Here is an 11,899-nt window from a genome sequence, read left to right on the forward strand (position 1 = left end):
CTATGGTTGTGGCTATGGTTAAGGTATTTAGCAGATGCTTTTGTCCAAAGCATCCAGATTACTCCAAATCTATACATTTAATATACACACTTAAATGTATAACAATTAATAATAGTAATAATAATATTACGACTATGATTATATTTATGATAAAATAACTAATTACACAGATGATGTTTAAAAAGGTGAGTTCACGTTCTGAGTCATCTGTTATGGTCTCATCGCAGGCATTGCAGGCCCTTTAAAGTGTGCAGTGGTGGAGGAAGTACTGAAGTTTAGTACTTAAGTAAAAGTACAAGTACCCAGGAAAATAAAAGTAAAGTACTACATCAACAATCCTACTTAAGTAAAAGTAAAAAGTACTTACTTTTAAATTTACTTTAAGTATTAAAAGTAAAAGTACTCACGCAATGGGTTGTCTCTCAATGTCTAGGCTATGCCATTTTGATAAAGAAATAGCTACTGGTAATAAATGCCTCTACAGATGTCACTACTATTAATAATTATAAGCAACAACATTTGTTTATTGGAAAGGTTTGTGTAGTTATTGTGCCTACCGTCTGTAATACTGTTCACACTCTATCTAACAATTCTGCGGATGACAAGTTATCTACCAGGGATTATTTGCAAAGTTAATACCATTAAGCCAAACCAATAAAGACAACATGTTATATCTTTAAACCTTTTATTTAATTGCAAACGTGTAAAAAAGGGAAACATGGAACATGAAAAACAAATGTAATTGTAAAACTGGACAGAACAAGGCACGCTAGGTTGACATAGCTAACCTACCAGCTTTATTTTACCACTACGTTAAATATATAATGAAGATACAATCATGTTATTTTGATGCTATTGCTGTATGTCAACATGCATTTCGCTAGATAACAAATATCGTGTCAGTAACCGAATTAAATACATATATCAATATTCAAAAGTCAGGGACATTAACTTAGCTTAGCAATCACTCTGCTTACCTCGATATGCTACTTTAAATTTGAAGGCGAATTCTTGAATGCTAGCAACTATCTTTTTTTTAGGGAGACAGGAACCGCATTGAAACCTCCAGGAGTCATTCTTGGGGCCTTTGAACTCGAACATATCTTTTAAATAGGGCTCATATCAGAGGGCTCAGTTGAGGCTGACTCTGGATCCATGTTGAATAGGCAGTTAGTCAGGCTGTCTGTTGAATGTTCAGGTATAACAGGCAAGGCTACCGCTAGTGCTACTGCCAAACGCATACTCTGCTATCATTGGAGTTGATAGAGCCACCTGATTGGTTTAAACTTCCAAAACAGCAACGCAATCCATAGTTTTGTGTAGGCAACATTTTGGCGAAACTGTGTTCATAAAATGTAACGAGTAACAACACATATTGTAGAAATGTAGCGGAGTAAAAGTATAGATAATAGCTGCAAAATGTAATGGAGTAAAAGTAAAAAGAATGCACTATTATTTTTACTTAAGTAAAGTACAGATACGTAAAAATGTACTTAAGTATTCCACCACTGAAAATATGTAATATGTGTAAGATAGCAACGTAGCCTGTCAATGCTAGCCTCAGCTGAGCAGGTTTCATACAAAATATACAAGAATTCTATTAAAGGAATTCACTTTTTGTGACTTCTACAGACAATCGATTGCTGAGGCTGTTCAGACGACAATTAAATCCCACCTAAGGAAGAAGTTTCAGTGTCTATTTGAGGGAACAGCAGAGCACGGACCCGTCAGACTTCTCAATGAGATCTACACTGACCTCTACATCACAGAGGGAGAGGAGGGGGAGGTCAACAAAGAACACGAGGTCAGACAAATAGAGACAGCATCCAGAAGAACGCAAGCAGAAGACGAGGCCATCAAGTGTAACGAGATCTTTAGACCCTTACCTGGACAAGACAAACCCATCAGAACAGTGCTGACAAAGGGAGTGGCTGGAATTGGAAAAACAGTCTCTGTGCAGAAGTTCGTTCTTGACTGGGCTGAAGGAAAAGCCAATCAGGATGTCCACTTCATATTTCCGCTACCTTTCAGGGAGCTGAATTTAATCAAGGAGGAACATCTCAGTCTAGTCCAACTCCTTCAGCATTTGTTCACAGAACTGAAAGACATGCCACTCTTCAATCCCGAAGAGCACAAAGTTGTGTTCATCTTTGATGGCCTGGATGAGTGCCGACTTCTTCTGGACTTTCACAACAGCAAGCCTGTTTTCAAGGTGGATGATCCAGCCTCAGTGGACGTGCTACTGACAAACCTCATCAAGGGGAATCTGCTTCCCTTTGCTCTCCTCTGGATCACCACCCGACCAGCAGCAGCTGATAAGATCCCACCTAAGTGTGTAGGCCTGGTGACAGAAGTACGAGGTTTCAGTGACCCACAGAAAGAGGAGTACTTCAGGAAGAGAATCAGTGATGAGAACCTGGCCAGAAGAGCCGTGTCGTACCTGAAGTCATCCAGGAGCCTCTACATCATGTGCCACATTCCAGTCTTATGCTGGATTTTAGCCACTGTTTTAGAAACAATGCTAACTGAAACATATACTGGAGAGATCCCCAGAAGTCTTACTCAAATGTACACACACTTCCTGATCATTCAGACAAGTATGAAGAAGGTTAAGTACACAGAGCAAAAAGAGAGAGATGAAGGAATTATTTTCAAACTGGGGAAACTGGCTTTCCAACAGCTGGAGAAGGACAATCTGATCTTCTATGAGGAAGACTTGAGAGAGTGTGGAATTAATATCACAGAAGCATCAGTGTACTCAGGAGTGTGTACTCAGATCTTCAGAGAGGAGGCTGGGCTGTACCAGGGGAAGGTGTTCAGCTTTGTGCATCTGAGCATTCAGGAGTTTCTTGCAGCTTTATATGTATTCCTGTGCTTCAGCAAAAGAGAGAAAAACATGCCTGACCAACAGCAAACCTCTCAGCTCTCTGCTCTATTCAGAGCTGCAACACTTCATGACCTACACAAGACTGTAGTGGATCTGGCCTTACAGAGTGCGAACGGACACCTGGACCTTTTCCTCCGCTTCCTTCTGGGCCTCTCACTGGAGTCCACTCAAAACCTCCTAAACAGCCTTTTGAAAAAGACAGGGAGTATCTTACTGAACACAGAAGAGACCGTGGAGTACATCAAGAAAAATATCGAAGATGGCTCAGAGTTTAACAGGGTGCTTAACCTTTTTCACTGTCTGAACGAACTGAACGACACGTCTATGGTGGAGGACATGCAGAGATGCTTGGTCTCCGGTGCTCTTCCCTGGCCTAACAATACCATTCCCTCGTCCAGTCAGTGCGCCTCACTTCTGTATCTGTTGCTGACTGCAGAAGAAGGAAAGTATGAGTTTTATCCAAATCAAATAATGAAAACAGATGAATGTGTCAAGAACATGCTTCCAGTTATCAAAGCTTCTAGACATGCCAGGTAAGAGAAACAGCATCTTGTATCTCTATGAGAATGTCTGTAATAAATTATGTTTCCTTTATCCTCTGAGAATAAGTTCATGAACCATCTTGCATCAACTCAGCTTTATGCTTCGTGCTAACTATTTTGCATAATACAACATAAATGAGTACATCCGCGTGCAATATAATTTAAACATCAAATTATGTTGAACGTTTGATCACCTTATAGTAATTTCATTACTTCTACGTTGAACAGTGTATTTGCTCCTATATGTACATTTCCAGACTAATAGTTTAGATGAACTGTATAAAAAATAAAGTCCCCACAGTAGAAACTCAATGAAAACAAAAGACTGTACACTTTTCGTTACTGAGATTCAAATATTTTATATTTCAAATTTGTATCATTGTAGCCTTTTATTTTTGCATGACAAAACGTGTTTTTGTTGTTCAATCCTCCTTGTCATGGAGGATACCAGTGTTGCACACATTTATTTTCCATTTATAGACTCAGACCATAGATACACGTGTGGACCCATGATGCAGATAGACACAGACCATAGATACACGTGTGGAGCCATGATGCAGATAGACACAGACCATAGATACACATGTGGAGCCATGATGCAGATAGACACAGCAGACCATAGATACACGTGTGGAGCCATGATGCAGATAGACACAGCAGCCCATAGATACACATGTGGACCCATGATGCAGATAGACACAGACCATAGATACACGTGTGGACCCATGATGCAGATAGACACAGACCATAGATACACATGTGGAGCCATGATGCAGATAGACACAGACCATAGATACACGTGTGGACCCATGATGCAGATAGACACAGACCATAGATACACAGGTGGACCCATGATGCAGATAGACACAGACCATAGGTCCAAAATTGAGAAAGTTCTGGTGTTCCCAGGCCATTTTATAACCATGTTCATGCAATTAGGCTAGTTGAAAATGGCAGGTTATCTAACTTGTGAGCCAGTGATCACAGGTCTATTCACTTGTTATGCATTGAGTTTCTACTTTGAGGCCTGAATGTTCAATATAGTCTTTCTAAAATGTATTTTGATTTGATTTAGAAATAATACAATACTTGATAGGTGATACAATTTTGAATCATTAGACAATTAAGGGACATTACATAGAGGTGTACTCATTTCTGTTGTATACTTTATAACTAGTAACTATAACCCTACAAAGCAATTTAATATATGCACAATTCAAAGTAAAAGTACAAGAGATGTGTCCATGATGTTTTGTGTCTAACTCTTGTGTTTGTGGCATCACATCGTACGTTTATAAAGCTTCACCACTGTGGTGTTTAAATACCTTGCCAGGATACTCCCTGTTTTTGGTCATGATGCAGACATGTAGATAGGTTCAAAACCGAGAAAGTGCTGCTGTTCCCAGGTTCACAGGTGCACTCAATTTGGTTTCACTCATCACAGGTTTTTCTAACTTGTGTGCCAGTGATCACAGGTGTATTCACTTTTTATGCATTGAGTTTCTGTTTTTTTGGCCAGGCTTGGGTGGTGCTCCATCACTCCTACGAGCTGTAAGCTGCTGGGCTCAGTTCTGACCCAAAGCTCGTCACTCATAATAAAACTGGACCTCAGTGGCAACAAGATAGAAGACTATGGGGTGGAGATGCTGTCGAATGGACTGGCAAACCCAAAGTGCAAACTGGAGCATCTCAAGTACACAGAATATATTTTTAAATGACCATATATTTATGTGTATTTACGTGTTACGTGCATTCAGCAGATGTGACATATAAGTTAGAAACTAACTAACACCAAACTTAAGTATTACAACATAGCCGACTGATTACAACAAATCCCAAGCAACACTATATAAATTTACACTATTTTTAAGCTGTGCTCTTGTATATTATTAGATTTTCTAACATCCTCAACATTCAGTTTGATGGTATGTGGTTATGTTATATAGCTAGTTTTTTAATTAATAGTAGTTACTAACTAGATGACTAGTTATATTACATAACCATATACCACCAAAATGAATTTGGAAGTGTAATAATTGTAAAGTTTGGTGAAGTTTGTTGTATATAAATCTGCTTATAGCCAGCAAATACTGTAAAAACACCAGCATCTATTTAAACTGTGTACAAAATATAACTCCTACAATGTTTTATCTTATTTTCCCCAGGCTGAATAACTGTTCCCTCACAAAGAGGAGCTGTGCCATTCTGGCCTCAGTACTCTCCAGCAGCGCCTCCTCCCTGAGAGAACTGAACCTGAGCGGAAACAGGATTCTAGACGCAGGAGTGAAGCTCCTCACAACCGGCCTCAACAGCACACACTGCAAACTGGAGGTGTTAAGGTATACATTTTAAAACGTATTCTTCTGGCTTCAGGGAACAACACACCTCCTTAAGCCTTTTAGAGATAACTGGGTTATAAACTTGGATATTATCTCACATTTCCTTAAGCTAACAGAGCTAACTGGGTTATAAACACGGCACGACACGGTACATACATACATAGAAGTACACAAATCATTGTAGTACACTGCAAAGTAATAAAATAATAGAATGCATATTTTCATCTTAAATAGCTGAAACAGTGTTTGTGTTGTTAACTCCTGCATTTGTTTTGCAGACTCCATAACTGCGGTCTCACTGACGAGAGCTGCGCTTCACTGGCTTTGGCACTGAGGTCCACCCACTCTCACCTGAGGGAGCTCCACCTGAGCTGCAATACAGTGGGCCAGTCCGGAGAGAAGCTTCTGGAAGCGCTCCTGAAGGATCCCAGCTACCGGCTGCAGAGAGTAACGTGAGTATGTCAAGGACAAAGAGTCCCACACTGTGCACCATGGCAGTTTCAGTAAATGTATTGAAGTCGTTCAAAAAACGCCACCAGGAGATATAAGTCTTTCTGTAAGTGTGACAGATCGGAGATACAAACTTTATTACACAATGGTACAAAATGTCTTCAGTGGATATATGATCTGGTTTAGATTCTTCAATTGTTAGATTGAAGCAGCTTTTTGCAATGAACCAGGTAACTAAAAGAGACGATGTTAAAAACAAAAGTCTCTATCTTTTATTGATGGCCGTTCCATAACAATGCTTTTGGAAAATATACCTAGCACATTACAAACGTGTGTGTTCATATCGGCTTCATCTAGAACGAAACCTCAGAAAACATGGACCTGGGACCAGCAGTGACAAGCAGCCAGGAGCCTCGGGCCACCTCTCTGTGGTCCGGGGGAGTGGACTTATCTACGGACCGTTTCATCACTGCACTGCGCTCTCTCCCTGACATTGGACCCTTCCTGATTCCTCCCCGCCCTGAGAGAGTGAAGGAGACAATCATTGGTCACTGTGACTGCATGCCCCACCACCACCTCTCCCCATTGGTCACTGAGACTGCATGCCCCACCACCACCTCTCCCCATTGGTCACTGAGACTGCGTGTCCCACCAACACCTCTCCCGATTGGTCACTGAGACTGCGTGTCCCACCACACAGAAGATAAGTAGTCTGGTGGATACTAGTCTTGTGGAGCCACACATGACCAGCGCTACACATGTGGATTTAGAAGTTGGGGAAGTTTCTCATGCTGTAATCAGCGACACACATATTTAATCCATCTGTTTCATGTGTAGTTTCTCATGCTGTAATCGGCCACACACATATTTAGTCCATCTATTTTCTGAGTAATTGCATAACATCCTTAGATCAGTAGTCAAACGTCTAAGATTTAAGATTTTCTCAGCCACAATGTCTGTGCTTGACTCGCACTTGCTGGATTGTTTTTTTTCAGTTTTAATAACCTTGTGCATTTCTTATTAATCTAAAAATCATGAGGGGTATTGTTAGGGTCTATTCTTTTTATACAGTTCTTTTAAAAACTGCTTACACACATCTTCACACGTCATATGGTGTCTGAAACATAAACATGACACCCGACACCAAAGGATTACACACATAGTTCACATAGACACAAGAAACAGACACTGACCACTTGTGTGTGCCCTTCAAAATACAAGACATCTCTACTATTTCCAAAGGAGGACACTGGCTGTGATGATGTGAGTTGCTGTGACAAATCTCAGTAGGAGGCTGATCGGTCATACAGTCTCTGTTTATGTATCATGTACAAAGGGTTATTTTTTTATACTCCTGACATAGTCTACTGTAAAGTGTTGTGTTTGATGTGTTTCCATAGTGAAAACTATGAAAAACTGTTTTGGTATACGGTATAATGCACTCTAGAGTAAAAGTCTTTGTTGCTGTTACAACGTTCGGCACCCTGAATGACCTAGCATTTCTGTCTTGACTAAATATATTTCTGTTTATAGTTTGACGTAATAAAAAGAAAAAAAAACATTAATAAAAACTGAGAGCTGTTGCATGGCTCAGGAAATATCAAGATAAAAACAAGTACGCTTGGCTATAGGAGACAATAGTGTGCATACTAGAAACAATGGGCCTCATTCTAAAACTTTTTCTTAAGTGTCTTCTTTAATCTTCTTCTGAACTTCGAAAGACCAACGTAAGAAAAGATCTCTGCTGGATTCATGAATGCCTTGAAATGGGTTCTTATGAAGTGTTCTCAGCTGTGCTCCCCCAATGAGGATTCTTAAATAGTATGCGCGTTCTCGTGCACCTGGATTTGCATACATACACGCCCCGCCAGCTCCTTTTAAGGGCACCCGACCGTAGTGACGTGTGCAGTCAGAATCGACGGAATCCAAGCAAAATTATTATTATAATTATTTCAATCCGAGGATGTCTGTAGAGTTGATGTGAACGCAAATCACCGATGATTTCTCACAAATTCAGCCCTTAAGAAAACTCTGGCCTATTTACAACTGCAATTTAGCGTTCTTAAATTCTGGTCAAGTTCACATATTTGTGCTGCACTAATAATTAACAAGTTGGCCATCATGTAGACTACCAGCATGTGAAGGAATTTGAATGTACTCACTGGTAGCATTCTTTGCAAATGATCAGACAGTAAAACGGATCATTATTATTATTATTAGTAGTAGATATAGTATTAAAAAGAATAACTTATATACTTATGCTTCCTATTTTGTTTTCCCGATTTGGGTCCACTTCTCAAAGTGCCCTATTTAGTTATGTGTTTCATGTTGATCACTATTTTGACTCTGTATGGGTGTATTTCTGTATTTTGGAGGCCTTGTAGCTGTTGAGTGATGGAGTGATGGAGTGATGGATCATTTGGCATCTGACCCTTTTTTCACTTTCCACGCCCACAGTGTATACACAATAGGATATAATACACAAACTAATTTCCTTTGCCGGACATGACACCTATGTTTTGCCTTTGAAGTGTTTTGCTTCCTGAAAGACTTTTTGTTAGTGAATAAACCAGATTCTTCGTTTGAAAGCACCTTTGCCTGCTCTGTCCTGTTGTGACACACTGCCCTACACCCCGCTTATTTGTAAAACCTCTCATGATACCACATGTGGTGGAGAATGCGGGCAGTTGGGTGTAGGTGCGAATGAGCAGAAGAGAAGGAACCGACGACTTGGTGGAACTTTTCTCAGGACTTCACACAGCTGATCCCCAAAGCAAAATGGAGCAATTGTTGCAGATGCTGGTGAAGGGTCAGAGGGCTCAACAGGAAATGAATACGGCTTTGCTGCAACAACAAGTAAGGGCGAATCAACTCAAAGAGCAGGAGCTTCAACAAACAAGGTCATCACCCAGGCAAGCCATTTCATTTCTAAGTTGGGAGTGACGGATGATGTAGAAGCTTACCTCCATGCCTTCAAGGCCACAGCCGCTCGAGAGGGTTGGGCGAAGACACAATGGGTAGGACTTGTGGCTCCTTTTCTTTCAGGTGAGGCTATTAAAGCCTTCCGGGATGTAGAATCGAGTGTTGGGCAGGACATGACAAATTAATGACAGAAGAGATACTGAGCCGCCAGGGCCTTACCAAATTTAGTTTGGCTCAACGGTTCCATGAGTGGACATTTCAAACAGGGGCAGCACCACGTTCACAAATGCATGAGTTGACGCGAGTAACAAACAGGTGGCTGGACCCTGAAAAAAACAGCCCAGCAGCCATTGTAGAGATCCTTCTCATGGACCGATATCTAAAAGCCCTGCCGTTTGAGGCTAAAAAGGTTATTAGCCTGCAGGAGCTAACAACAACCATGCAGTTAGTAGGAGCCGTAGAACAGTATCAGGCATCCATGGATATGCTTCGTCTCACCTGGAAAGAACCAACAGCTCCGGCTCCTGTTAAACATAGTGGAATTCGCCCAGGAGTTGCTCAACAGGGTAGCTCCCCTGCTAGTTGTCAGAGAAGAGTGCTTAATCCGTTTCAACAGCAACGGGGATCCTCAAACCAAAAACCTCGTCAGGGCTTTCGCTGTGGCCAAATAGGCCATATCTCGTGGCAGTGTGACAAGCTGGACGAACAAATGCCCACAGCTGCATCCTTCAGCAGTGTGCAAGCCAACTTTGCTGCTCTCTTTGGGGAAAGTGTGGACTGCAGACCGACCTGCCCCGTAACAGTAAATCAATGTGTTGTAGAAGCCTTGCTCGATTCGAGAAGTGCCCGAACACTAGTGCAGGAGTCCGTGCTGGAAGCATCACCTCTTGCTCAAAGTGAACACGTTCCGGTCGTGTGTGTACATGGGGACACTCGTGAATATCCAACTGCCAGGGTGAGGCTGAAAACTACCAAAAGCACATTCAATGTTGAAGTGGGTGTAATCAAGTCCCTCCCTGCCCCCGTCCTGATCGGTCGAGATTGCCCAGCCTTCTCCATGCTGTGGAAAGAGGCAGAAAAGAGGCGTAAGAGAGAACCATGAAAAAGTTAGTCTCCAGTCACAAAAGTTAATAAGTCATGGATCAATCCTTCCAAACCGTGCGATTCCCCATCTGTTGTAGCTCAAGTTTTTTGCAGCAGACTCCAGTGGTGGGGATTCAGAACCGGAAGAGACTGCAACCCGGGCCAAGTGACAATGAGGCTGTGGATGTTGAAGCAAAACCAACACTGAAAGGTCAGTTTGGAACGGCCCAAACACAGGACCCTACTAGAGCATGGATCGGGCCGAATTTTTCTGTCCGAGCCCGGCCCGAGTCCGACAGCCATTAAAATATTTTTTTCCCAACCCGAACCGAGCCCGACGGAATCAATTTCTCAACTGTTCATACTAGTGCCACATTTACGTAGGTTACTTTTTTATGAATAGCCTGGCTTTATTCAACTCGGGCATCAACAGATAAATGCTGGCCCACACAAACAAGCGCTGTTAAACGCACAAGCGTGCACAAGAAGGCCAATAAGCATATTGAAATTAAATTATTCACATTGCAAGAACGTGTTGTAAAATGTTGCGGCTCCTTTAAGAGCAGCACGTACAGGGTGGGTGTGGTAGAGCTAGTGAGAGAGAACGGTGATGCTTAAGAATAGTTTGTATGTAGCGACAGGAGCCAAAAACTTATGTGCTGTAGAAGTGTAAGGAAAGGGAATTAACCACAAAGTTAAAAACATGTAATACTAAGTCTCCCCTGCAATCTCCAACTACGGTCAGAGACAGACAGCAGGAAAGGTTAACAAACGGAATGAAATAGCCTACACATTACACATGCTATGCCTTAATAAAACTCACGTTATATGCTACACCAAAGGAGGCACAACAGACTAGTCTTACCATTGAAGATATTTTTTTTTTCTTGAAAAATTTAAGTGCACGCCAACGTTTGTTATAAAACGATCTACATAGTCCAACCATCGAGGTTTAATCCATGTTGTTGTGGAGAAAGAGGATTGCATCAATCATATTTCATTAAAACTTCACACTTCTTACATTGGACATATCCAACAGCCTAATTAGAATCTGCATCCTCTAGGCTACTAAGCAGAAATATCTCCATACAGTAGATTTCCCTTCGTTTAGTAGGCTATCATTTTAAACTCTCCAGATGACAGTTTCTCTTCAACTTCCTTGTGATGCCATTTTGCAACCTGTAATCGCGTTGTCACAGCTAGGACATAAACAAATTCCCGCCACAGGAAGAAGGCTGTTATCCTAAATGTGATTTATTTTAACTTCTTCATCATGTGAAGGAGTCACGTTGACTTCACTATTTATTAAGATATTTTAAATATGGAATGCATTATCGCACTGATGTGTCCGAGCCCGATTATAATTTCTAAATATTTGTCCGAACCCGGCCCGACCCGACGGGTTCAGACGGGCTCGGGTCGGGTATCCATCCTCTAGACCCTACCCTAAATAATGCTCTAAGAAATGTCCAGGTTGAAGAGGGAATCCTGGTGGGGCTAACTCTTTCATTCCTTCACTTCGCAGTCAAGAATGGTCTCTTGTATAAGGTCATTAAGTATCAAGATAAAGTAGTGGAGCAACTTCTTGTGCCAAAACCTCACCGTCTCACGGTTATGCAGTTAGCTCATATGCACATACTAGGGGCTCACGGGGGTGGAGAAAAACCAAAGAGAGA

At 41.5% G+C, this 11,899-nt stretch overlaps 2 protein-coding genes across 2 annotated transcripts in view; both read left to right on the forward strand.

The window, feature by feature from the left end:
* LOC116221880 (protein NLRC3-like) overlaps positions 1–3,613 on the forward strand; it is a 6,554-nt gene extending 2,941 nt beyond the window's left edge. The window contains exon 5 of the mRNA XM_031574013.2: positions 1,633–3,613. Within this exon, the coding sequence (XP_031429873.1) occupies positions 1,633–3,424 (1,792 nt within the window). The 3' untranslated portion in view covers positions 3,425–3,613. The remainder of the gene's footprint in view (positions 1–1,632) is intronic.
* A 1,336-nt stretch (positions 3,614–4,949) lies between these two features.
* On the forward strand, positions 4,950–6,747 carry LOC116221891 (ribonuclease inhibitor-like). The gene is made up of 4 exons (XM_031574046.1): positions 4,950–5,122; positions 5,595–5,768; positions 6,047–6,220; positions 6,576–6,747. The coding sequence occupies exons 1-4, from the start codon at positions 5,073–5,075 to the stop codon at positions 6,613–6,615; spliced, it is 438 nt and encodes a 145-aa protein (XP_031429906.1). The 5' UTR covers positions 4,950–5,072; the 3' UTR covers positions 6,616–6,747.
* The last annotated feature ends 5,152 nt before the right edge of the window (positions 6,748–11,899 follow it).

This window comes from Clupea harengus, chromosome 9 (genome assembly GCF_900700415.2).
Source record: "Clupea harengus chromosome 9, Ch_v2.0.2, whole genome shotgun sequence".
NCBI classification, from domain to species: Eukaryota; Metazoa; Chordata; class Actinopteri; order Clupeiformes; family Clupeidae; genus Clupea; species Clupea harengus.

What these genes read in the sequence shown, in the direction of transcription:
- LOC116221891 (XM_031574046.1), top strand. Translation starts at nt 5,073, where the DNA reads ATGCTGTCGAATGGACTGGCAAACCCAAAGTGCAAACTGGAGCATCTC. An exon ending in TGCAAACTGGAGCATCTCAA is followed by an intron (nt 5,123 to 5,594) that starts GTACACAGAATA and finishes TATTTTCCCCAG; the next exon opens with GCTGAATAACTGTTCCCTCA. An exon ending in TGCAAACTGGAGGTGTTAAG is followed by an intron (nt 5,769 to 6,046) that starts GTATACATTTTA and finishes TTTGTTTTGCAG; the next exon opens with ACTCCATAACTGCGGTCTCA.